General features: G+C 47.5%; 1 protein-coding gene across 3 annotated transcripts in view; it reads left to right on the forward strand.

The window, feature by feature from the left end:
* The window catches only part of LOC104667537 (protein PMS2CL-like), a 1,213,215-nt gene that overhangs the window by 1,181,047 nt on the left and 4,700 nt on the right, over positions 1 to 27,468 (forward strand). For all 3 annotated transcript variants that reach the window (XM_030932234.1, XM_030932235.1, XM_030932233.1), the window contains 5 exons: positions 9,465 to 9,523; positions 14,909 to 15,008; positions 17,796 to 17,880; positions 19,888 to 20,405; positions 25,233 to 25,402. In XM_030932234.1, the coding sequence (XP_030788094.1) occupies positions 9,465 to 9,523; positions 14,909 to 15,008; positions 17,796 to 17,880; positions 19,888 to 20,405; positions 25,233 to 25,259 (789 nt within the window). In that variant the 3' untranslated portion in view covers positions 25,260 to 25,402. The remainder of the gene's footprint in view (positions 1 to 9,464; positions 9,524 to 14,908; positions 15,009 to 17,795; positions 17,881 to 19,887; positions 20,406 to 25,232; positions 25,403 to 27,468) is intronic.

Raw genomic sequence — 27,468 nt, forward strand, 5'->3', positions numbered from 1 at the left:
GGTGGTTGGCACCTGTGTTCCAACTACTTGGGAGACTCACGTGACAGGAAGATGGCTTGAGCCCAGGAGTTGGAAGCTGCAGTAAGCTATGATCTGGCCACCGCACTCCAGTCTGGGCAACACAGCAAGACGTTGTGTCAAAAAAATTTTTTTTGATAAAAAAAAAAAAAGAGTTGCATGACATTCAGAGACCATCCGAAAAACCTGGGGGTTCCTGGCCAGCCTCAGTGGCTCATGCCTGTAATCCCAGCACTTTGGGAGGCCAAAAGGGGGTGGATCACTTGAGGTCAGCAGTTTGAGCCCAGCCTGGCCAACATGGTGAAACCCCATCTCTAGTAAAAATACAAAAAATTAACCAGGCATGGTGGCGGGTGCCTGTATCCCAGCTACTCAGGAGTGCTGGGCTGGAGAATCACTTGAACTCGGGGTGCGGAGGTTGCAGCGAGTCAAGATCGCATCATTGCACGGCAGCCTGGGCAACAAGAGCAAAACTCCGTCTGAAAAAACATAACCTGTGAGTGAGTCCCACACGGCTTCCTAATGGGCTGCGTCTCTCCTGGAAGTCTCTGGCTCATGGGAAAGGCACAAACTGAACGAGGAAGCAGATCCCAGTGCTGTGGAAGTCCCATTGTTAGGAAGCTCTGCTTTTCTAGAATTCAAATTTGCATTCATGACCCTCTAAACCGTCAGAGCTGGGTGGGTCTTTCTACAACAAAACAGTTTGCTGTCTCTCTCCTAGTTAAAAGGCTTTCAAAGATTAGAAGATCAATGTTCTGACCCCATTAAAATTTCTCTTTCATGGAATGAAAAGCTCTGATTTAACTCATCTTCAAGCCTGGTTTGCATATTCCTCTCTCTTCTGGCCACCTTGTCTAGACACACTACAGTGAGGCAGTGCCCATCTTACATGATGTTGACACATTGTCAAAAAATGGGCAAACCAGGCACGGTGGCTCATGCCTATAGTCCTACCACTTTAAGAAGCCGAGGCAGACAGATCACCAGAGGTCAGAAGTTGGAGACCAGCCTGGCCAACATGTTGAAATCCGTCTCTACTAAAAATACAGAAAAAATTAGCTGGGTGTGGGGGTGCACATCTGTAATCCCAGCTACTTGGGAGGCTGAGGCAGGAGAATTGCTTGAACCTGGAAGGCAGAGGTTGCAGTGAGCCAAGATTGCGCCACTGCACTCCAGCCTGAGTGACAGAGCGAGACACCATCTCAAAAAAAAAAAAAAAAAGGGGCTACCCCAGATTTGGTCTGATACATTCAGAAAAACAGCAAAACAGCCACCTCTGACCTTTTCTTTTCCTGCAGTGATGCAGTTTAATACAACAATGGCTGTAGGTGTGCTGCTGAAATATCATTCAAGTGAACCAGAAGGGCTTTCCTGGCCGGACACAGTGGTCACTCCTGTAATCCCAACACTTTGGTTGGCCAAGGTGAGAGGATTTCTTGAGGCCAGGAGTTCAAGGCTGCAGTGAGCTGTGATCCCACCACTGCATTCCAGGCTGGGCATCAGAGTGAGGCCTGTCTCTAGAAAACCCTTCACTCCCCAAAAGGATTTGCAAATACCAGCCTTTCGGGATGACATGGAGGAACATTAAGATATAGATGCTGGGGCCCAGCCCTATTGATTGTAGTTCAGAAACTGAGGTGGGGCCCGATTTAACTCCATCACTGGAATCCATTCAGGTTTGGAACTTTCTGGGTTGAACAGTGCAAGAGAGATCATAAAGCAAAGTCACTGTGGACTGAAATGAGCAGACAAGGGTTTCTGAGCGTGGTGAAATATGATCTGGGCCTCACTTAGGAGGGCTGTGGCCAGGCCTTGAGTCCTCGGCTCAGTGGGACCTTCTGAAACAGCCTCCAAGCTGTGCCCCCACTTCCTTTGCTGTTGGATGACCCCCTCCAGCCGCTTTGGTGCCGATGGGAATAAGTCGACCTGCAGCGGAAGGTCAGCCCGAGTCTCAGCCCAGCAGCCTCCCAGCACCTGACCGAACTCTGGTCATGCTGCCGTCTCTGCGGTTCTCTGAGGAGTCGTGGTTTCTGTACCTTGAAGAGAACTTCCCCTTCTGGGACCCAGAAACCCAGGAAACTCTGAGGAAAAAAGCGAATGAAATTACTGTAGACAACTCTGCGGGAAGATGGAAAAGAGGCTCTTTGTTTATTTATTTATTTATTTATTTATTTATTTATTTATTTTATTTTTGAGACAGAGTCTCGCTCTTATTGTCCAGAGTGGATTTTAATGGCTCAATCTCGGCTCACTGCAACCTCTGCCTCCCACGTTCAAGCGGTTCTCATGCCTCAGTCTCCAGAGCAGCTGGGACAATAGGCGCAAACCACCATGCCCAGCTAATTTTTGTACTTGTAGTACAGATGGGGTTACGCCATGTTGCCCAGGCTGGTCTCGAACTCCTGGTCTCAAGCAATCCGCCTGCCTTGGCCTCCCAAAGTGCTGGGACTACAGATGTGAGCCGCTGTGCCCAGCCCTCACTGTATGGATTTTCTAAAAAAAAAAAAAAAAAAAAAAAAAAAAGATTAAATTTATCTTATTCGGCCAAAAGGTAAATTAACCTTTTCTCCTCTCCTTTTTTTTTTTTCTTTTTTTGAGATGGAGTCTTGCTCAGTCACCCAGGTTGGAGTGCAGTGGTGTGATCTGGGTTCACTGCAAGCTCCGCCTCCCGGGTTCACATGGTTCTCCTGCCTCAGCCTCCTGAGTACCTGGGACTACACGCGCCCGCCACCACGCCCGGCTAATTTTTTTTTTTTTTTTTTTTTTTTGTATTTTTAGTAGAGGTGGAGTTTCACTGTGTTAGTCAGGATGGTCTCCATGTCCTGACCTCATGATCCACCCACCTCGGCCTCCCAAAGTGCTGGGATTACAGGCATGAGCCACTGTGCCTGGCCTCTCCTCTCCTTTTTAAAGAGTATTTCCTTGATAAACCTTCTAATATAAATAACTTTTGTGCCTTTGATATGTATCTAAATCTTTTAAAAAGGTAAATGAACTTCTTGCCAACATTACAACCCAGTTACAACCCAGGAATTTTTTTTTTTTTTTTTTTTTGAGACATAATCTCACCTGTCATCCAGGCTGGAGTACAGTGGTACGATCTTGGCTCACTGCAACCTCCACTTCCTGGGTTCAAGCAATTCTCCCATCTCAACCTCCTGAGTAGCTGAGACTACAGGCGCCTGCCACCATGCCTGGCTAATTTTTGTATTTTTATTAGAGACAGGGTTTTACCTTGCTGGTCTGGCTGGTCTTGAACTCCTGACCTCAGGTGATCTACCTGCCTTGGCCTCCCAAAGTGCTGGGATTACAGGCGTGAGCCATGGCGCCCGGCCACAACCCAGGATTTTTTTTTCTCAAGAGCCTGAGAGTCTTGTCTTTGAAATGTAATACTCGAGGAAGATAGTGTCCCTATCCTCCTGTTGCCTAGGGAGTTTAGCCTAGGCACCTTGAGCTGTTACTACCTGCTTGTCAAGGAGATACGAGAAGTTTTATTTTTTCATCGGATACAGGTAATTAACTAGCATGGATGGCCACCTTGATTTCCAGGTGAATTTAGAATGAGCGTTTAAGAATGCATAGCAGGCCAGGCACAGTGGCTCACACCTGTAATCCCAGCACGTTGTGAGAGGCTGAGACAGGCGGATCACTTGAAACCACACAGAAATCAAAAGAAGGAGTTTGAGTCCAGCCTAGCCAATATGGCGAAACTCTTTCTCTACTAAAATACCAATATTAACTGGGCATGATGGCACATGTCTGTAATTCCAGCTACTTGGGAGGTGTAGGCACAAGAATCACTTGAACCCAGGAGATGGAGGTTACAGTGAGCCAAGATCACACCACTACAGTCCAGCCTGGATGACAGAATGAGACCCTGTCTCAAAAAAAAAAAAAAAAAAAAAATGCATATCAAGTCCTTTTACATGAGGATGAGTTACTGTTTATCTTGAGAGTGTGTATGCAATGGATTGTATCTACCAGGCTATATAAAAAGGAGGCTTTGGCCAGGCACCATGGCTCATGCCTATAATTCCAGCACTTTGGGAGGCCTATGCGAGCGAATTAGGAGGTCAGGATTTCAAGACCATCCTAGCTAACATGACGAGACCCTGTCTCTACTAAAAATACAAAAAATTAGCGAGGCGTGGTGGCATGCACCTGTAGTCCCAGTTACTTGGGAGGCTGAGGCAGGAGAATCACTTAAACCGGGGAGGCAGGAGAATCACTTAAACCAGGGAGGCAGAGGTTGCAGTGAGCTGAGATTGCACCACTGCACTCCAGCATGGGCAACAGAGTGAGACTCTGTATCAAAAAAAAAAAAAAAAAAAAGGAAGCTTTATTTCTCTTTGCATCTCATTAATGGATCACCTGTGATGGGCATCACAGTCTGGTTTAATGTTTATTCAATAATAAAATTGTTTTCTTTATTTTCTGAATTTGTGGAGAGAATATTCTAGGTTAACAGAAGAATTGATTGATTGCTTGATTGATGGAGTCTAGCTCTGTCGCCAGGCTGGAGTGTAGTGGAGTGATCTTGGCTCACTGCAATCTCCACCTCTCCGGTTCAAGTGATTCCCCTGCCTCAGCCTTCCAAGTAGCTGGGACTACAGGGGCACACCACCACACCCAGCTAATTTTTTGTGTTTTAGTAGAGACGGGGTTTCACCATGTTGGCCAGGATGGTCTTGATCTCCTGACCTCATGATCTGCCCACCTCGGCCTCCCAAAGTGCTGGGATTACAGGTGTGAGCCACTATGCCTGGCCTCAGAAGAATTTATTTTTAGTCTTTTCCTTACCAGTTTTTATGAAACAACTGGGCAGGAACACTGTTAGATTTCACCAAAAAATTGTGATGAATCATTGTCCTTATGATCCTATTTTTGAAAATTAACATTTTAATTGTAAACCAAAAATAAAATTCTAACCCCCACAACTGACTGACTGGACTCCGCTGTTGGCCAACAGGATCCAAAATAAACATGAAAACCTAATTCAGGTCATGACAGGAAGGAGAGGGTCAGACATACCTTGTCATACTCTCCTCCCGTCAGAATTTAGGCACAGCTGACCAACATTAGCATTAGAATACAGATCATAAGACTGACAAAACAGCCTCTTTGTATCAGTAAGATACCCAACTTCAACAGACTCTGAGATAGCATCGCGTGACAGATAGCAGTCCTTAAAGGGAATCATAGTATTTTACCCCATAATATATTTTCTTTGAAACACTTTAAAATAGTCCTGCAAAGCCATCTCTTTGGGGGATATTTGCATTCTGTAGAGAATCTCCTTCCCTTACAGAAAAGACTCCAGGTCTCTTCTGGAGAGTCTGACACCTTTTAAGATCCAATAAGAGATATTTATAATCTATTCTCTCTGAAGCCTGTTCTGAGGCTTCACCTACATAACAAGAACCTTGGTTTCCACAATCCTCATTATCTTAACTCAAGCTTTTCTTTCCTCTTTTCTTTTCCTCCTTCTTTTCTCTTCCTTCCTTCCTTCCTTCCTCTCTCTCTTTCTCTCTCTCGTTCTTTCTTTTCTTCTCTGTTGCCCAAGCTGGAGTGCAGTGGCACCATCATGGCTCACTGTAGCCTCAACTTCCCAGGCTCAAGCGATCCTCCCATCTCAGCCTCCTGAGTAGCTGGGACTACAGGCAGGCACCACCACACCTGGATAATTTCTTTTTTGTAGAGGTGGGGGTCTTGCTCTGTTGCCCAGGCTGTCCTTGAACTCCTGGCCTCAAGGGATCCTCCCAGCTCCCTCTCCCAAAATGCTGGGATTACAGGCATGAGCCACTGCAATGGCCCATTTCTTTATGTAGTCTTCCAACTCCAGCCAACGCTTAACTCTGAACCAACTGCCAATCTTTGAATCTGCTAGTGACCTGAAAGCCTTTCCTGGCTGACCCAATGTATACCTCCCATTATTGATTTATGTCTTTGCCTGTAACTGCTGTCTCCCTGAGATGTATAAAACCAAGCTGTAACCCAACCACTTTGGGCTCACGTTCTCCGGACCCCCTGAGGCTGTGTCACCAGCCATGGTCACTCAAATAGGCCCAGAATAAAACTCTTTACAGACTTTGACTCTTTTTGGTCAACATAACCTAATCCTAAACATAATCCTCCTGGGGAAGGTAAGATCACAGGCATCTCTTTTCATCGTTCGATTTGGGTGTGTATTTCCTGATTTCTCTACAGTTTTCAGGCATTCGCTGTGTGATCTAGAAAAGCTACGTTGTCTCGCTCCATCGCCAGGCTGGAGTGCAGTGGCGCGATCTCAGCTCACTGCAACCTCCGCCTCCCGCGTTCAAGCGAGTCTCCTGCTTCAGCCTCCCGAGTAGGTGGGATTACAGGCGCGAGCCACCACACCTGGTTAATTTTTGTATTTTTAGTAGAGACGCGGTTTCACCATATTGGCCAGGCTGGTCTCTATCTTTGACCTCGCGATCCGCCCTCCTTAGCCTCCAAAGTGCTGGGATTACAGGCGTGAGCCATGGCGACCATCCACAAATTCTATTTTCTTTTTCTTCCTTGGAAAGCATCGCTGGACATTTATCCTGTCCTAGTATTTGAGTGAAACTTCTTTTAGCATTTCAGCGCAGTGACCATGATACTCCCTTTCCTTTCCTTCTCCTTATGGGAAACTCGATTCTAACCCAGAGGCCTTGGCCTCTAGGACCCAGTCAGGCAGCCCTGGACTTGACCCTAAAAGGGAGTAAAGACAAATGCGAAGTTCAGTCCCGGGTTCAGGGCTGCCAAAGCTCATAGCCTGGAGCTTCTTAACCTTTAGGCGTGGTAGAGACATTTAAAGCAGCCCCTAAACTTGAGGAGCGCGTAGGCTCATGGGAAATAGAGTCCGGTACTTGTCCTGGGACCAGCGGCTGGCCCTGGGAGGCGGACTTCCGGTGCACTCCCCCGCTTGTGCACCTTTCTCTGTGTGCATGTTCGCGCATGCGCGCCGCCGCCGCCGCCGCACTGCCCTCGCTTCCTGTGCGTCCTCAGGTCACCGCTTGCTCTGGTTCCCAGGCTTTGGCTCCAGTGGACGGGAATCACGGAGCCTGCGGAGCTGGACGCTGACCGCCAGGGCCAGCACCTAGACGGGCGCGGAACTGTGCCGGCCAGGGTTCGCGCGGCCGGAGGCAGGCTCGAGCGGGGACCCCGGAGCGTGAACCCCGGAGCCGGCGGCGCTGGGGCCAGAGGGACCGGGAGGGAGGTGGCGGAGGTGGCGGAGGCGAAGGGGCGGCGGGACCCGGGCCTGGCCTGTGTGTGTCCTTGGCGGCCGCCCAGGCCGCCGCTGTATGGTGAGCCCCAGGGAGGCGGATCTGGGCCGCGGGAAGGACACCCGCCTGGATTTGCCCCTAGACCCGGCCCGGGCCCCTCGGGTGCACAACAGCCTTGGTGAGGTGGAGAGGAGGGGACCTCGAGAGCAGACGCGCGACAGCAGGCCCGCCCCGGACTCTCGGGAGCCGTGGGGCAGAGGCTGCCGAGCTCCAGGAGGGTAGGTCTTGGGTTTTCGGGCTCGGAGCGAGAAGGGCCTGGGTGAAGTCACCGTGTGTTGGGGACCTTAGAGTGTGGGGCAGGGGGAGGGTCCCGATCGCTTGCAGGAGAGACGGGTGTTTGGGTTTGAGGACAGGGTCTGGCTGCACCGAACAGGCGCTGCATGGGAAGATCTGGGAGGAGGAGGCTTACGGGGACGTGGAGGGTGTCACCAGCCTCAGCTGCGGACGTCGTCTCCACTCCCCACTAACCCCTAACAGCCCTTCCTCCTCCTCTCCGTGCTCCAGATTTCGACCGCTCCTAAACGTCTGTCAGCACCTCTGTTGTCTCATTTAAGTATCTGCTGATTCCCCCCTTAGATCTGCCCTGGAAAATCGTAGTAATGCAGGAACAGTCTGCAGGGATTCTCTCTTGCTGCCTCAGTTGCTAGGGGAAGAGACTGGGCCTTAGGTGGACGACTTGACCAGGTCACCAGCTTTGTGGGTAGAGGTGCTCATAGTAGAACTCAGGAGTCTTATCTCCCAGGCCAGTGTTCTTTCTCCTGTATCCTAGTTTTCTTAATAGACGATTATTAGGTGCAGCAATAACCAAATTCAGTTAGATAATTTAGAAACAAAACCATATTTTATACACGTTCATTTCTGAGGGCTCACATACTCAATTCCTATGGCTTTTTTGATTTTAAGCAGTTTAAAGAGGCAATAAGGAAATGCGGGCGAATGCAGTGGCTCACACCTGTAATCCCAGCACTTTTCGGGGCTAGGGCAAGAGTATCCCTTGAGACCAGGATTTAGAGACCAGCCTAGGCAACATAGGGAGACCCTGACTCTACAAAACATACAAAAGTAGCCACACATGCTGGGATGCACCTGTGGTCCCAACTACTCAGGAGGCTGAGGTGGGAGGATCGATGGAGCCCAGCAGGTTGAGGCTGCAGTGAGCTGTGAATGCAACACTGCACTCCAGCCTGGGTGCCACATTGAGACCCTGTCTCAACAAACCACAAGAAACATGAGCCGTATGATGGGATTTTTTTTTTCTTTTTGCACGTTGTATTTGATGATGGCAGATTGTAAAAGGAGTCATGTTACCCATGAGAGTCTAACTTGTCTAATTACTACCTGATTATCTTAGAGTTACAAAGTTACAAGTGCATGCTTCCCTATCACTTGTGTGTGTGTGTGTGTGTGTGTGTGTGTGTGTGTGTGTGTTGAGACAGTGTCTCTCACCCAGTCTGGAGTGCAGCAGCGTGGTCTCGGCTCACTGCAGCCTCTACCTCCCAGGTTCAAAGGATTCTAGTGCCTCAGCTTCCTGAGTAGCTGGGACTACAGGCATGTGACACTATGCCTGGCTAATTATTTTGTAATTTTTTTTTTTTTTTTTTTTTTTTTTTTTTTGAGACGGAGTCTCGCTCTGTCGCCCAGGCTGGAGTGCAGTGGCCGGATCTCAGCTCACTGCAAGCTCCGCCTCCCGGGTTTACGCCATTCTCCTGCCTCAGCCTCCCAAGTAGCTGGGACTACAGGCGCCCGCCAACTCGCCCGGCTAGTTTTTTGTATTTTTTAGTAGAGACGGGGTTTCGCCGTGTTAGCTAGGTTGGTCTCGATCTCCTGACCTCGCGATCCACCCGTCTCGGCCTCCCAAAGTGCTGGGATTACAGGCTTGAGCCACCGCGCCCGGCCTATTTTGTTATTTTTAAGTAGAGAGGGGATTTTGCCATGTTGGCCGAGGCAGGCGGATCACTTGAGGCCAGAATTCGAGACCAACCTGGCCAACATGGCGAAACCCTGTATCACTCTTATAGGCCCTTCTGAGTGTTTGCAGGCTGAGTGTTCACAGGGTGTCAGCCTATTGAGCTTTCTTTTGTGGTTCTTACGCAGGAGATTCCTGCCTTTGCAAGCCAGAGCACTTATGACTTCAATGACCTGCTTCTCCCCCTCTAGGTCTACCAGCCACAGTCTCTGCACATTTCCAAGAGCAGCAGAAAAAGAACACATTGCAGGTGAGTTTTCCTGCTTATGTATATGTTCCACTACTTTATTTTATGATGCATTTTCAGAGGTTTGTAAGAATTCATGCTTTTTTTTTCTTTTTTTTTTTGAGATGGGGTCTTGCTCTGTTGCCCAGGCTGCAGTGCAGTGGCATGACCTCGTTTCACTGCAGCCTCCACCTCCTGGGTTCAAGCGATTCTCCTGCCTCAGCCTCCCAAGTAGCTGGGATTATAGGCGTGTGCCACCATGCCCAGCTAATTTTTTGTATTTTTAGAAGAAACAGGGTTTCATCATGTTGGCCAGGCTGGTCTCAAACTCCTGACCTCAGGTGACCCCGCCTCAGCCTTCCAAAATGCCGGGATTACAGGCATGAGCCACCGTGCCCAGCCAGGATTCATACTTTAAAATGGGAATGTGGAACTAGACATTATCCTGTAAAATGTAGTGAGTGTGGCAGATCAGCACCAAAAATGATTTGTGAAGCTTATATGTATGGGTAGTATATTTTAAGGCTGTTGAAATTGAGCTGCACCCAGGGCTGATATTCTTGGCAGTCGTCACAAAAGGAAAATGCTATTTGCATTAGTCCATTCTCACACTGCTATAGAGAAATAACCGAGACTGGGTAATTTATAAAGAGAAGAGGTTGAATTGCCTCCCGCCTGCAGGCTCTGTCATAGGAAGCGTGGCTGGGGAGGCCTCAGGACACTTATAGTCACGGGGAAGGCGAAGGGAAAGCGGGTACATCTGCCATCACCAGAGCAGGAGGAAGAGGGAGGGGGAGGCGCTACACACTTTTAAACAACCACGTGTTGTGATAACTCACTCAGTTTCAGGAGAACAGCACCAAGAGGGAAATTGCCCCCATGATCCAGTCACCTCCCACCAGGCCCCACCTCCAACAATGGGGAATACAATTGAACATGAGATTTGGGCGGCGACACAAACCAAAACCATATCACCATCCGTGACATCGTTTGCATTGTCACCCTCCATGACATCGTTTGCATTGATTATAAGGAGAAACCAATTTTGTTACTTGTGGATTTAAAAGATTTTCTAGGACTTGGAAAAATTTCTTCATTCAAGTTGATATAATTATGGATAGTTTTCCTGATAACAACCATTACATTACCGTAACTTAGCTTATTCTTGGTGCTTATGTAAGCAGAGGGCCTGCTGCCCAAGGAGAACTTGATGCATATCATTTTTCCAGGGACGGAAATTCTGTGGTCCAAGTAGACAGAATTCTGTTTTTACTGTTGAGTCCTAGATCATGGGGGAATGAATGACGTGATCATCCTTCAAATACTTGTTCTTCTTTCTGTTTGGGTTGCACAGCAAGCAATGCAGTTACTCTCTTGTGAAGATTTCCTATTTCTGTTTCTCATTTCAGTTCTCAGCGTTTTAGTTTTGTCCTTTTCACGTTGCTGAGTCAGCCAGTAAACATTACTGGTGATTTAATTGCAGTCAAATCCAGCGGGCATTTCCTAGCCCTGCCTCATAGGACCCTTTGTCTGCCTTTGACATTTGTTACTTCCAAACTGATATTTTCTCCATGGAGTCTCTCTTTTCTTGGCTTTTGAAGAGATTCATCTGTAAGTATTTCTGTTTGTCTTTAAATGATGAAGTCTGTTTTGTTTTGTTTCTTTTTTTCTTTTTTTGAGATAGGGTCTTGCTCTGTCACCCAGGCTAGAGTGTAGAGAGGTGATCACAACTCACTGCAGCCTCAATCTCCTGGGCTCACACAATCCTCCTGCCTCAGCCTCCTGCGTAGCTGGGACTACAGGTGCACGCTGCGACACCCGGCTAATTTTTTTTTGTATTTTAGTAGAGACTGGGTTTCACCGTGTCACCCAGGCTGGTCTTGAACTCCTGAGCTCAGGCAGTCTGCCCGCCTCGGCCCCCCAAAGTGCTAGGATTACAGGTGTGAGCCACTGCTCCCGGCCTAGAGATGTATTCTCACTGGATTGCTTAGGCTGATCTCAAACTCCTGGCCTCAAGCGATCCTTCTGCCTCAGCTTTCCAGAGTCCTGGGACTCATGCCTGGCCTGGACCCAGTGTTTTTTTTTTTTTTTTTTTTGAGACGGAGTCTTGGTCTGTCACCCAGGCGGGAGTGCCTGGCTCACTGCAAGCTCCACCTCCTGGGTTCACACCATTCTCCTGCCTTAGCCTCCGGAGTAGCTGGGACTACAGGCGCCCGCCACCACGCCCGGCTAATTTTTGTATTTTGTTTAGTAGAGACGGGGTTTCACCATGTTAGCCAGGATGGTCTCAAGGCCTGGATTCACTTTTATCCATGTCCAAATGGTGTTTTTCCCTGAGCTGTTTTTGATTTTCTTCCACCTCATGTGAACTGTAGTGTCAGCTTATCTAGTTTCAGGAAAAAGCTTTTTGGTATTTTTATTGAGATTGCATAATTATAAAGTAATTTAGGGTAACTGATATCTTTGTATTATTAAGTTGACCTTAATAATACAACTAATATTTTTTGTTTTTGTTTTTTAAATAGAGATGGGGTTTCACCATGTTGTCCAGGCTGGTCTTGAACTCCTGACCTCAGGTGATCTGCCCACCTCGGCCTCCCAAAGTATTGGGATTACAGGTGTGAGCCACCGTGCCCGAGCACTTTTACTTTTTCTTATATTCCTCTAATTGTTTTCTCTAATTGTAGATAATGAGCATTTTATTATTAATACCTTGTTCTTGATCTTAGTGAGAGATATGTAGTTTTTCCCTGTTAAGTAAAATCCTGACTTTTGGACCAAGAAGACTGAGGCATAAATACGTGTGTGTGTGTGTGTGTGTGTGTGTGTGTATGTATATACACACACTGTATATATGTCCTTGTGTGTAATTGAAATACATATGTCATATATATATATCATACATACTATTGCATATTAGGGTGTAATATTTGCATTTGTGTATAATTGAAGTTAATGAATGTTAATGTAGTCCCAGCTGCTCACTCAGGGAGGCTGGGCAGAAAGATGGCTTGAACCCGCGAGTTTGATGCTGCAGTGAGGTATGACTGAGCCATTGCACTCCAGCCTGGGCAATAGAGGGAGACCCTGTCTCAAAAACCAAAATGAAAAAAAGATTCTTTTAATTTTTTTGTGCTCGTAATGTGGATAGCTTGACTAGGAAAGAAAACAAGTCCACTCTGCCTTTATTAGGAAGTAAATGTGAATTTGTTTTAGTTGCAAAGCCTCATTCCTTTTGTTCAGCTGCCCCCTAGTGACTCCGTGTGTGGAGAGTAAGGTCTGAGCTGTTTGGATGCTCTGCATAATCTTTTTTAGTAAGTATTGCTGGCAAGAGAACTACAATTGAAGATTTTATCCTGAGAGTTTTTTTTTTTTTTTTTTTAAGATAGTGATTTTAGGGCTAATAGTTTCATGTCTTTTTTTTTTTTGGTTTTCTTTTTAAGAGACGGAGTCTCAGCCGGGCGCGGTGGCTCAAGCCTGTAATCCCAGCACTTTGGGAGGCCGAGACGGGCGGATCACGAGGTCAGGAGATCGAGACCATCCTGGCTAACATGATGAAACCCCGTCTCTACTAAAAAATACAAAAAACTAGCCGGGCGACGTGGCGGGCGCCTGTAGTCCCAGCTGCTTGGGAGGCTGAGGCAGGAGAATGGCGTAAACCCAGGAGGCGGAGCTTGCAGTGAGCTGAGACCCGGCCACTGCACTCCAGCCTGGGCGGCAGAGCGAGACTCCGTCTCAAAAAAAAAAAAGAGACGGAGTCTCACTCTGTTGCCCAGGCTGGAGTGCAATGGCGCTATCTTGACTCACTGCAACCTCTGCCTCCTGAGTTCAAGCAGTTCTCCTGCCTCAGCCACCTTAGTAGCTGGGACTAAAGGCACGCACCACCACGCTTGGCTAATTTTGTATTTTTAGTAGAGACGGGTTTCTCCATGTTGACCAGGCTGGTCTCCAACTCCTGACCTCACATGATCCGCTTACCTTGGCATCCCAAAGTGCTGGGATTACAGGCGTGAGCCACCGCGCCTGGCTAGGGATAATAGTTTTTTATGTCCTTTATAAAACTGTGAGCAGTGCTATTGCTAAGAAAGATGATTTATACAAAGGACTCAGTTACTCAGTTCAAACCATGTTCCTAGTAACTGGTACATTTCAGGTGGTTTTCTGTTGAGTTAGTCTTCTTTAAGGCTCTGTTTAGTTAGACTAACTTTTAAATTATTTTATCATTTTAAATGATTTTGACTTTTCTGGCCAGTGATGAAGGCAGTTTAGTGTCATTAGTTTTAGTATAAGAAAATAGACACTTCCATAAATAGGATTGGTCCTGTAAAAAGAGAAATCTCTCTGTCTATTTTATATATCTATATGTATACATATAGATATATATAAATATATATAGATGGGTATATAAAAATATATATAGATATATACAATATCTATATATATATAAATATGTATCTGTGTGTGTGTGTGTGTGTGTGTATATATATATATATTTTTTTTTGGAGATGGAGTCTCACTCTGTTGCCTAGGCTGGAGGTCAGTTCCATGATCTTGGCTCACTGCAACCTCCACCTGCCGGGTTTAAGCGATACTCCTGCTTCAGCCTCCCGAGAAGCTGCGACTACAGGTGTGCACCACCATGCCCAGCTGATTTTTTGTATTTTTAGTGGAGATGGGGTTTCATCTTGTTGCCCAGGCTGGTCTTGAACTCCTGACCTCAGGTGATCTGCCCACCTTGGCCTCCCAAGGCTCTGGGATTTCAGACGTGAGCCACCGCACCCAGCCTAAGATCTCTATTTCTTTTTGTTTGTTTTTTGTGTCTAGATCTATATTTCTTATTCTTCCTCCACTTGCTTTTGGCCTATGGCTGAGATTGTAAACACGGAGCTTCGTGTCTTCGTGTGAAGGTGGTGTTCTTCCGGAAACGCCTGTGTCCCGGGGTGGGTCTCGTGAAGCAAGCGCTTTATCAAGACGAGAGATACAAGCTTCCTAACTGGGAGATTGTGAAAGGGGAGGGAATGTGGGCAGAATCCTGAGCACAAGTGGTTAGACTTCATTGACAAACCGGGGGCGGCAGTACGGAGGTTCTGAGCATGCATTTGAAGCGAGACCCACTCCTCTTATGGAGGATTTATCAGGAGGGATAAGGAGAGCTGCAGCACATCAGTGTTGGACCCACTGCATCGCCTATGGTGCATTGGTTGACTGTAGGAGCTTCAGAGCATTCCAGGAGGTCTGGTTCTTTGATGACTCATCAAGATTTGGAGCACAGATACCCATGCACTGCAATAGTGACGCTTTCGTCACCTGGGGTTTTGTTTTCATTTCACTTTAAGAATGTGCCATGTGATCGTGTTTCTAATCCTTTTCACTCTGGAATCCTGTCCTCACCATATTAATGTTGAATAGCATCTTAGGTTTCATTTCACAATGCGCGCCTGGAGTTGGAAGGAGTTCAACAGACGGACAGTTTTTGTTTATCAGCCAGCGGCCTTGTGACCCAGCAAAGGTATTTACAATTTTTTTGTATTAGTTTATCCTTTATGCCTTTGACTTTTAATGGATAACTTTTTTTCTGATAATAGGCAGATACCATGGAACTCAGGACTTTGAGAAACATGGCTTTAATGTTATCTTATTTTGGGCATTTACAGAAGTCTACTGCAGATGGCCCCCAACTTAAGATGTTTCAACTGAAGATTTTTCTGGCTGGGCACAGTGGCTCATGTCTGCCATCCCATCACTTTGGGAGGCTGAGGTGGGTGGATTGCTTGAGACCAGGAGTTCGAGACCAGCCTGGCCAACATAACAAAACCTCGTCTCTACTAAAATACAAAAAATACCCAGGCGTGGTAGCCCACACCTGTAATCCCAGCTACATGGGAGGCTGAGGCAGGAGAATCGCTTGAACCTGGGAAATGGAGGTTGCAGTGAGCCGAGATTGTGCCACTGCACTGCAGCCTGGGTGACAGAGTGAGACTGTCTCAAAAAAATCTGTATTTTTCTACTACTTTACCTTGTTGCGAAAGTTATTTTTGCCTTAAATACCATCCTTCAAATACCTATGTAACCATTTTTTTTTTAGTATAGTATTCAATAAATTACAGAAGATATTCAACATTTTATTATAAAATAGGTGTTGTGTTATTTTGCCTATAGAGTAATGTAAGTATTCTGAGGCAAGGCTGAGATAGGTTATCACAAAGGCATTTTTGACATACAATATTTTCAACTTATGGGTTTATCAGGGCATAACCCTATCATGAGTCAAGGAGCGTATCTATCTGTGTACAGTTTTTTTTGTTTGTTTGTTTGTTTTTTTGGTTTTTTTGAGACAGAGTCTTGCTCTGTTGCCTAGGGTGGAGTGCAATGGTGCGATCTTGGCTCGCTGCAACCTCCACCTCCTGGGTTCAAGTGATTCTCCTGCCTCAGACTCCCAAGTAGCTGGGATTACAGGTGCGCACCACTACACCTGGCTAATTTTTTGTACCTTTAGTAGAGATGGGATTTCACCATGTGGCCAGGATGATCTTGAACTCCTGACCTCGTGATCTGCCTGCCTTGGCCTCCCAAAGTGCTGGGATTACAGGCATGAACCACCGCACCTGGCCTCTGTGTATAGTTTTTTAAATTGCATATACGTGTGTTTGTATGTGAATATATATATTATATATGTTGTGTGTATATATACATAAATATATAAACACTTGTTAATTACCAATATATTTATTATTGTAAAAACTAAAACTATTTGAGGAAACTAAACATTTTATAACATTCTGTGTCACTGTTCAGTATAGACTGATTACATGGTTTCTATATTTTCTATAGATTTCTATATTTTCTCTTCTTTCTATTTTCCTAGGAAAATAAGGGTTCAGATTGCTTCTGCCTCAAATGTAAACCGATCATCTTGATATGATTACAGCACAACATTGTACCTCAGTAATATTTTCTGTTTCTCTTTTTCTTTGAGACAGAGTCTCGCTCTGTCGCCCAGGCTGGAGTGCAGTGACTCGATCTCGGCTCACTGCAACCTCCACCTCCCAGGTTCAAGCAATTCTCCTGCTTCAGCCTCCTGAGTAGCTGGGATTACAGGTGCATGCTGCTATGCCCGGCTAATTTTTTGTATTTGAGTAGGGATGGAGTTTCACTGTTCGAGAACTCCTGAGCTCAGGCAATCCCTCGGCCTCCCAAAGTGCTGGGATTACAGGCATGAGCCACCGCTCCTGGCCCCTGTTTTTTAATGATGCTTTAGAATTTGCTTGTAATCTGCCAGATGTGCTTGAACTTCTAAATTTTTTGACCTGTAGTGTGATGGATTCATAATTATTATTTATATTATATTATAATTATTTAAATTAATTATAACTATTAATAATTAATGTGATTTTTGGTTTATTTCTAATGACATCTTAATGTCATAAATATGTTTCTGTGTACATTGAATGTGTTTTATGAATATTTAAGCTGTGCCCACATTTCACTAGAATTTCTCGTAGAGTAACTTTAGGTTGGAAAAAGATTCAGTTTTAGGGATCTATGATTAGCGAAATATCACTTCATGAGTTGTGAGGAAACTTTTGGTGATGGATATATTCATTATCTTGATTGTGGGGATAGTTTCACAGGTGTTTGTGTATATGTCAAAATTTGTGAAATTGCAGACTTTAAATTTATGTAGTTTATTCCATGTTAGTCATATCTCAGTAAAGCTGTTAAAAGATGTATCGTTAGGCCAGGTGTAGTGACTCACGCCTATAATCCTAGCACTTTGGGAGGCCAAGGTGGGCGGATCAACTGAGATCAGGAGTTCGAGACCAGCCTGGCCAACGTGGTGAAACCCTCTCTGTACTAAAAATACGAGAATTATCTGGTTGTGGTGGCGTGTGCCTGTAATCCCAGCTACTCTGGAGGCTGAGTCAGGATAATCACTTGAGCCCTGAAGGTGGAGGTTGCAGTGAGCCAAGATCACACCATTACACTCCAGTCTGGGTAACAAGAGTGAGACCCCATCTCAAAAAAAAGAAAAAAGAAAAAAGAAATCCTGCCTGTAGTCCAAGCTACATGGCAGGCTGAGGCAGGAAGATGACTTGAGCCTGGGGGGTTGAGGCTGCAGTGAGCCATGATTGCTCCACTGTGCTCCAGCCTGTGACAAGGCGAGACCTTGTCTCAGTCAAACAAAAAAAATTCCCTTCTAAGAACATGCTGGTTGGTTAGAATAGTATGTTGTTAGAATGTGGGGGGCCGGGAACATTTGTCATTTATTGTTTTCTACTCCTTGTATTTTGTGCAGGTCTCCAGACTTGTGAACGAGGTCTACCACATGTATAATCGACATCAGTATCCATTTGTTGTTCTTAACATTTCTGTTGATTCAGGTAAGTTCCATTGGCATTTCAGTACAACTAGTGACTAATGCCTCAAAGAATAAAATGAAGCCGGGTGTGGTGACTCACGCCTGTAATCCCAGCACTTTGGGAGGCCAAGGCGGGCAGATCACAAGGTCAGGAGATCAAGACCATCCTGGCTAACATGGTGAAACCCCATCTCTACTAAACAAAATACAAAAAATTAGCCAGGCGTGGTGGCAGGTGACTGTAGTCCCAGCTACTTGGGAGGCTGAGGCAGGAGAATGGTGTGAACCTGGGAGGCAGAGCTTGCAGTGAGCCGAGATCGCGCCACTGCACTCCAGCCTGGGCGACAGAGCGAGACTCTGTCTCAAACAAAAAAAAAAAGAATAAAATGAAATTATACAGCTCTGCTCTGACCGGAATGAGATAACATTTTATGGTCATGTAAATTTGTTTGTTTGTTTTTTTGAGACAGGGTCTTGCTCAGGGTTTCACCATCCATGTCCTGTAATCCCAGCACTTTGGGAGGCTGAGGTGAACGGATAAGTTAAGGTCAGGAGTTCAAGACCATCCTGGCTAACCCGGTGAAACCCCGTCTCTACTAAAAATACAAAAACTTAGCCGGGCGTGCTGGTGGGCGCCTGTAGTCCCAGCTACTTGGGAGGCTGAGGCAGGAGAATGGCATGAACCTGGGAGGCGGAGCTTGCAGTGAGCCAAGATCGCACCACTGCACTCCAGCCTGGGCGACAGAGCGAGACTCCATCTCAAAACAAACAAACAAACAAACCGTAACAGTATAGTTTAATCTGTTTTTAATTTGAGGTTATTCAGTCTGTCCTTTTCTGTGATTTGTTTCTTTCTCTCATTATTTTGTTTGTGAGATTCACCTAAGTCATGCGGCAAAATTTGTTTTTTCGTTGGCTATACTGTGTTCCATTACAGTCAGATACCATAATTTGTGAATATTTGAATTGTTTCCAGTTTGGGGCTATAATGAAGAATGCTGTCATGAACATCCTTATCCACGCATTTTGACGAGCATTCATAGGTAGTTCTTCTTTTTTTTTTTTTTTTTTTTGAGAGGGAGTCTCGCTCTGTCACCCAGGCTGGAGTGCAGTGGAGTGATCTTGGGTCACTGCAACCCCCGCCTTCCAGGTTCAAGTGATTCTCCTGCCTCATTCTCATCCTCCATAGTAGCTGGGATTATAAGTGTATTCCACTGTGCCCTGCTAATTTTTTTTGTATTGTTAGCAGAGACGAGGTTTCACCATGTTGGCCAGGCTGGTCTTGAACTCCTGATCTCAAAGGGCTAGGATTACAGGCGTGAGCCACTGTGCCCGGCCGATAAGCACTTCTGATAGGAGTAGCTATGCTGGGTTGCAGGTGTGCATACATTCAGATTTAGGAGGTATTCCCAGAGAGCTTTTCAAAGCAGCTGTACCGGGTTCATTCCTACCAGAGGTATTCAGTCATTCCACTTGATCCCGATCTTTGTGAGAATTTGTTGTTTTTTGATTTTGCCCATTCTGGTGAGTATATGGCCACATCATATTGTGTTGGGTTTTTTTGTTTTGTTTTGGTTTTTGGTTTTTGGGTTTTTTTTGAGACAGTCTCGCTCTGTCACCCAGGCTGGAGAGCAGTGGCAGCATCTGGCTCACTGCAATCTCTGCCTCCCGGGCTAAAGGGATTCTCGTGCCTCAGCTTCCCAGGTAGCTGGGATTACAGATGTGCCCCACCTCACCGGGCTAATTTTTGTATTTTTCGTAGAAACAGGGTTTCGCCATGTTGTCCAGACTGGTCTCGAACTCCTAGCCTCATGTGCTCCACCTGCCTTGGCCTCCCAAAGTGCTGGGATAACAGGCGTGAGCCACCACACCTGGCCCATATTATAGTTTTATTTTGAACATGGAACCGTGTTTGTCTGTGTAATTAGCATGCGGATCTCCTCTTTTGTGAAGTGTCTGTTCACATAAGCACGTCCTCTCACCACTTCAGGATAGTCCCTGACCCTCTTCTCCATTCACGTTTGCTTAGGTAACTTAGTAAAAATGCATGCAGCGGATTTGGAGAAGCCCCTGGTAGAAAAGCAGGATCATTCCCCTTCATTAAGGACTCGAGAAGAAAAAAGGGATGTGTCCATTTCCAGACTGCGAGAGGCCTTTTCTCTTCGTCACACAACAGAGAACAAGCCTCACAGCCCGAAGACTCCAGAAGCAAGAAGGAGCCCTCTCGGACAGAAAAGGGGTGTGCCATCTTCTAGCACTTCAGATGCGGTCTCGGACAGAGGCTTCCTGAGACCTCAGAAAGAGGCAGCGAGTTCCAGTCAGGGACCCAGGGACCCTACGGACGGAGCAGAGGTGAAGGATTTGGGGCACGGCAGCACTTCCGTGGATTCTGAGGGGTTCAGCATCCCAGACACGGGCGGTCACTGCAGCAGCGAGTGTGCGGCCAGCTCCCCAGAGGACAGGGGCTCGCAGGAACATGTGGACTCACATGAGAAAGCGCCTGAAACTGATGACTCTTTTTCAGATGTGGACTGCCATCCAAACCAGGTAGACACAGGGTGTGAATTTCGAGTTTCACCTCAGCCAACTGATCTCGCATCCCCAAACACAAAGCGTTTCAAAAAAGAAGAAATTCTTTCCAATTCTGACATTCGTCAGAAGTTAGTAAATACTCAGAATGTGTCAGCCTCTCAGGTTGATGTAGCCATTAAAATTAATAAGAAGGGACCAGGTGCGGTGGCTTAAGCCTGTAAATCCCAGCACTTTGGGAGGTCAAGGCGGGTGGATCACGAGGTCAGGAGATCGAGACCATCCTGGCTAACATGGTGAAACCCCGTCTCTACTAAAAATACAAAAAAATCAGCCGGGCGTGGTGGCCGGCGCCTGTAGACCCAGCTACTCGGGAGGCTGAGGCAGGAGAATGGCGTGAACCTGTGAGGCGGAGCTTGCAGTGAGCCGAGATCGCGCCACTGCACTCCAGCCTGGGCGACAGAGCGAGACTCCATCTCAAAAAAAAAAAAAAGTGAATAAGAAGGTTGTGGCCCTGGACTTTTCTATGAATTCTTTAGCTAAACAAATAAAGCAGTTACATCGTGAAACACAGCAAAGTGAAGGTGAACAGAATTATAGGAAGTTTAGGGCAAAGATTTGCCCTGGAGAAAATCAAGCAGCCGAAGATGAACTAAGAAAAGAGATAAGGTAACGTTTTAATTTTTTACTTTTATTTTAAATTTTTATTTATTTTATTTTTTATTTTTGTGAGACAGAGTCTCGCTCTGTCGCCCAGGCTGGAGTGCAGTGGCGCGATCTCGGCTCACTGCAGCCCTCACCTCCCGGGTTCAAGCAATTCTCCTGCCTCAGCCTCCTGAGTAGCTGGGATTACAGGTGCGCACCACCATGCCTGGCTAATTTTTGTATTTTTGGTGGAAACCGGGTTTCACCACTTTGGCCAGGCTGGTCTCGAACTCCTGACTTCAGGTGATCCACCCACCTCGGCCTCTGAAAGTGCTAGGATTACAGATGTAAGCCACTGCCCCTGGCCAGGCAAAGTTTTTTCTTAAGAGTATTTTGAAGCTGGGTGCGGTGGCTCTCGCCTGTAATCCCAGCACTTTGGGAAGCCAAGCCGAGGAGGGAGGATCACTTGAGCCCCGGAGTGCAAGACCAGCCTGGGCAACATAGGGAGACCCTGTCTCTACAATAAAATTGGCCGGGCACGGTAGTGCACAGTTTTAATTACAGCATCTGCGCCTGGCCAGATACTGTTCTCTGTGGCAGGACATAGACTCCAAAGACATGGAAGACTTGGGTCTTTTAGGCCAGCACCAGCTTTTGAACAGATTATCTGTGTACTGGGAACCAGGGCATATTCAGACAATTCCCGGGAGAGCCTGGGATTGGCACCGGGGAGGTGGCATTTGTGCTGGTATCTGGGATGCTTCTGGGATGTCCTTTCCCTTCCCTCCTGTGGTGCAGGAGTTCCTGCGTCATCACTCACTCTGGCAGCTTCTCTCCATCCAGCAGGCTGCAGCCACTCCTGCTCCAAGGAGGTCTGAAACTCAGCCTGAGTGGGGAGGAGCCTCTTACAAGAGTTCCTTTTCTGCCAGGCACGGTGGCTCACACCTGTAATCTCAGCACTTTGGGAGGCGGAGGCAGGCGGATCACCTGAGGTCGGGAGTTTCGAGACCAGCCTGACCAACATGGAGAAACCTTGTCTCTACTAAAAATGCAAAATTAGCGGGATGTGGTGGTGCATGCCTGTAATCCCAGCTACTCAGGAGGCTGAGGCAGGAGAATCGCTTGAACCTGGGAGGCGGAGGTTGTGGCGAGCCGAGATTGCACCATTGCACTCCAACCTGGGCAACAAGAGCGAACTCTATCTCAAAAAAAAAAAAAAAGAAAGAAAAAGAAAAAAAAAAGAGTTCCTTTTCTGAGGATTCTCCCTCTCCCCTAGAGGTAGTAGCATTTTCCATTCCTGTATTTATTAGCATAGTAGTTAACCACGTTTTACTAGTTTGTGTAATGCTTTATTATACATTTTTCCTCCTCAGGCCTGGCATGGTGATGCACACCTTGTAATTCCAGCACTTTGGGAGGCTGAGGCAGGAGAATCACTTGAGGCTAGGAGTTTGAGACCAGCCTGGGCAATATAATGAGACCCCATCTCTTAAAAAAAGCCGGGCGCGGTGGCTCACACCTGTAATCTCAGCACTTTGGGAGGCCGAGGTGGGCGGATCACTAGGTTGGGAGATCGAGACCACGGTGAAACCCCGTCTCTACTAAAAATACAAAAAATTAGCCGGGCGCGGTGGCGGGCGCCTGTAGTCCCAGCTACTCAGGAGGCTGAGGCAGGAGAATGGCGTGAACCCGGGAGGCGGAGCTTGCAGTGAGCCGAGATCGCGCCACTGCACTCCAGCCTGGGCAACAGAGCCAGACTCCGTCTCAAAAACAAAAAAAAAAAGCCAAGTGCACTGCTGCACGTCTGTAGTCCCAGGTACTCAGGAGGCTGAGGCAGGAGGCTCACTTGAGCCCAGGAGTTTGAGGCTGCAGTGAGCTATGATCATGCCATTGTACTGTAGCCTGGGTGACAGAGCAAGATCCTGTCTTTAAAAAAAAAAAAAACAGAATCCCTGTTAAAATCACTGGTATGGTTTTTGTCTCTTGATTGTATTCTGATACGGGATTGGTACCAGGAGACAGACCCTCGAAGATAAGATTTGGGGATTGGTTTGGTTATGACTTGGATTTGAGCTCTGTGTGGAGCCCCCCACAGTAGGAAACGTGGGCTCAGTAATCCATGCCGTGTGGAGGTCTCACAGTTCACCAGACTGTCCCCTGTGGTTGATTGTGATGGTGACGAGCATGGTGACATGGGACCGTGTCTTCCTGGAGCACTTATAGAAAGAAACAACAATATTAGCTCCTTTATTTTTTTTTGAGACAGAGTCTCGCTCTTTCACCCAGGTTGGAGTGCACTGGTACGATCTCAGCTCACTGCAACCTCTGCCTTCTGGGTTTAAGCGATTCTTCGGCCTTAGTTTCCCAAGTAGCTGGGAGTACAGGTTCCCACCACCACGCCCGGCTAATTTTTTTATTTTTAGTAGAGATGGGGTTTCACCATGTTGGCCAGGCTGGTCTTGAACTCCCATCCTCAAATGATCTGCCCACCTTGGCCTCCCAAAGTGCTGGGATTACAGGCGTGAGCCCCCGTGCCCGGCCTAATCTCAGCTCCTTTCATCCTCAGCTCAGGCCGCCAGGTGAGAACCAGATAAACATCCATGGTTTAACAGAGTCTGCTTTAAAACGTCTGCTTTGGCCGGGCGCGGTGGCTCAAACCTGTAATCCCAGCACTTTGGGAGGCTGAGACGGGCGGATCACGAGGTCAGGAGATCGAGACCATCCTGGCTAACACAGTGAAACCCCGTCTCTACTAAAAAATGCAAAAAACTAGCTGGGTGAGGTGGCGGGCACCTGTAGTCCCAGCTACTGGGGAGGCTGAGGCAGGAGAATGGCGTGAACCCGGGAGGTGGAGCTTGCAGTGAGCTGAGATCCGGCCACTGCACTCCAGCTTGGGTGACACAGCGAGACTCCGTCTCAAAAAAAAAAAAAAAAAAAAGTCTGCTTTAACAGTCATTTCTTGTAGTCACAGCACTGATACTGTGGAAAATCCGTTTTCATCGGGTTTACTTGTGTGGGACTGAGAGTGACAGTGTCAGTTTCTCGTGTGAAGGTTAGGGGTGGTGTCTGTCTTTTGTCCGGATTTACTAAGATAGTATCTAATGACATTAGATGTTGAAGCCACCCAGCAAAGGACCCAGTGGTCGGCCTGGCAGAGATTAGAAGGATTGATATCCAGTATTGGCCAAAGGTACTCTTAGACACCATTGGCGGGAGTGTGCATTTTCACAGATTTCCCATCAAAAAGTACATATGTGATTCTCCCTCTAGCGTCTGTCTCCCAGACATGCACCCACAGATGAGTAGGTTTGTGCACAGAAGTCTTTGCTGCAGCTTTGAGTGCACGATTGAAATTGGAAACAACCGAAATGTGCTTTAGTCAGGAATTTGACAGAAAAATTACCGTACATCTGTGCAGTGACTTCCTATGCGGCCATTAAAAAGAATGAAGTAGGCTGGGCGCGGTGGCTCACGCCTGTATTCCCAGCACTTTGGGAGGCTGAGGCGGTTGGATAACTTGAGGTCAGGAGTTCAAGACCAGCCTGGCCAACATGGTGAAACGTCGTCTCTACTAAAAATAAAAAAATTAGCTGGGCTTGACGGTGCATGCCTGTAGTCCCAGCTACTCAGGAGGCTGAGGTAGGAGAATCGCTTGAACCTGGGAGACAGAGGTTGCAGTGAGCTGAGATCGCACCACTGCACTCCAGTCTGGGCAACAGAGCGACACTCCATCTCAAAAAAGAGGTTTAATAGTTTATATGTGTGTCTATATGTGTATATGTATATATGTATTTTTCCATAAGTATTCATAGAGCAGAATTTTTTTTTGAGACGGAGTCGCTCTCTGTCACGAGGCTGGAGTGCAGCGGCGTGATCCTGGCTCACTGCAACCTCTGACTCCCTGGTTCAGGTGATGCTCCTGCCTCAGCTTCCCGAGTAGCTAGGATTACCAGCATACGCCACCACGTCCAGCTAATTTTTTTTTTTTTTTTTTGTATTTTAACTGGAGCCGGGGTTTCACCGTGTTAGCCAGGATGGTCTCCATCTCCTGACCTCATGATTCGCCCGCCTCGGCCTCCCAAAGTGCTGGGATTACAGGCATGAGCCACTGCGCCCGGCCTCAGATGTTCATTCTAAGTAGCTTTCAAGTGAAACGTGTCTCTCAAGTCATGAGTTTTTCTCAAAATTGTATTCTTTTAGCTCCAGTCACTGAAAGGGCTAAATTGATTTCCTTGCCAACTAGTAAAAACTGGACCTTCGGACCCCAGGACATCGATGAACTGATCTTTATGCTAAGCGACAGCCCTGGAGTCATGTGCCGGCCGTCCAGAGTCAAGCAGATGTTTGCCTCCAGAGTCTGTCGGAAGTCGGTAAGGAAAGAAAGCCTGGCTGTCAGCAGCTCAAGCTTGCGGTCTGAGGAAGGTCTCAGCCCAGCTCCTGATTTGGTCAAGGCTGTTAAACGCCTTTGTGATTGCCAGGGGTCATTTTACACAGAGCTACGTGGAACATCGTAGCTGAGCATCTATGTAGTCTGCGTTCTCTGGGACCTTGAACTCATAATTATTGCACTTTTGTTACCTCTGTTAAACAGTATCCCTAGCCAGGTGCAGTGGCTCAAGCCTCTAATCCCAGCACTTTGGGAGGCCGAGGCAGGAGGATCACAAGTTCAGGAGATCGAGACCATCCTGGCTAACACGGTGAAACCCCGTCTCTACTAAAAATACAAAAAATTAGCCGGGCATGGTGACGGGCACCTGTAGTCCCAGCTACTCAGGAGGCTGAGGCAGGAGAATGGCATGAACCCGGGAGGCGGAGCTTGCAGTGAGCCGAGTTCACACCACTGCACTCCAGCCTGGGCAGCAGAGTGAGACTCCGTCTCAAAGAAAAAAAAAAAGAAAAAACAGTCTCCCAGGCTGGAGTGTAGTGGTGCAATCACAGCTCACTGTAGCCTTGACCTCCCAGGCTGAAGTGATACTCCTGCCTCTGTCTTCCGAGTAGTTGTGACTACAGGCACGTACCACCATGCCCAGCTAATTTTTAAATTTTCTGTAGAAACATGGTCTCCTTTTGCCCCTTGCCTCAGCCTCCCAAAGTGCTGGAATTACAGGCATGAGCCACTGTGCCCGGCCAGTATTCTATCTGAGCTTTCGTTGACTCCAGCGCAGTTAGTGGTTGAGGCACCTTGTTCGTCTATGGACCTTATGGGTCCTAACAACACTGGTAGATAAAGGTTTGCTGCTGCCAGGACTCGGTGACATTAGACAAGGTTCTTCAGAGTCATCGAGGCAGCGGGTGCTTCACGGGGTGCTGTGGTTGTCGTTGCACGTGGCACCACTGCCGCTGCTCCGGTTGATGGTGGAAGGTGGCAACAGGGGCTTCGCCTGCAGTGGGGATTAGCCTGATGTCCAAGAAAAGTGACTCTATCAGCTGGCCATTGGGAAAGGCCAGGATGCCATTCCTTTACTTATTCAGCAGATGCTCCTTGAGCCCCTGCTGTGGGGCCTGCCCTGCTCCAGGTGCTGGGGACACAGGGGTAACAAGGCGGCTGCAGCCCCTGCCCCTGTGGAGCGGACAGTGGGGAGAGACAGACATCACCACAAATAAACGACACCCATTAGATGCCAGTGAGCACAGCCAAGAGATTCAAACAGCGCTTTTGTTTGTTTGTTTGTTCCTTTGTTTGTTTGTTTTTGAGACGGAGTCTTGCTCTGCCGCCCAGGCTGGAGTGCAGTGGCCGGCTCTCAGCTCACTGCAAGCTCCACCTCCCGGGTTCACGCCATTCTCCTGTCTCAGCCTCCTGAGTAGCTGGGACTACAGGCACCCGCCTCGTCGCCCGGCTAGTTTTTTGTATTTTTTAGTAGAGACGGGGTTTCACCGTATTAGCCAGGATGGTCTCGATCTCCTGACCTCGTGATTCGCCCGTCTCGGCCTCCCAAAGTGCTGGGATTACAGGCTTGAGCCACCGCGCCCGGCCGCTTTTGTTTGTTTTTGAGACAGAGTCTTGCTCTGCTACTGGGCTGGAGTGCGGTGGCGTGATCTCAGCTCACTGCAACCTCCACCTCCCGGATTCAAGCGATTCGCCTGCCTCAGCCTCTCGAATAGCTGGGGCTACAGGCACGTGCCACCGCACCTGGCTAATTTTTATATTTTTAATAGAGACTGGGTTTCACCATGTTGGTCAGGCTGGTCTTGATCTCCTGACCTCGTCATCCGCCCACTTAGGCCTCCCAAAGCGCTGGGATTACAGGCATGAGCCACCACGCCCAGCCTAAAACAGCATTTTGGGACAGGAAATGACTACAGAAAAACATGGTGACCAGGTGAGATGGTGGTCAGGGAACAGCATCTGGGCAGGTGGCATCTCAGCTGCCATCTAAAAGGTGGGGAAATTAAAAGATTAGCCAGGCGTGGTGGTGGGTGCCTGTAGTCAGCAGCT

The sequence above is a fragment of the Rhinopithecus roxellana genome, chromosome 6, assembly GCF_007565055.1.
Source record: "Rhinopithecus roxellana isolate Shanxi Qingling chromosome 6, ASM756505v1, whole genome shotgun sequence".
Taxonomy (NCBI): Eukaryota; Metazoa; Chordata; class Mammalia; order Primates; family Cercopithecidae; genus Rhinopithecus; species Rhinopithecus roxellana.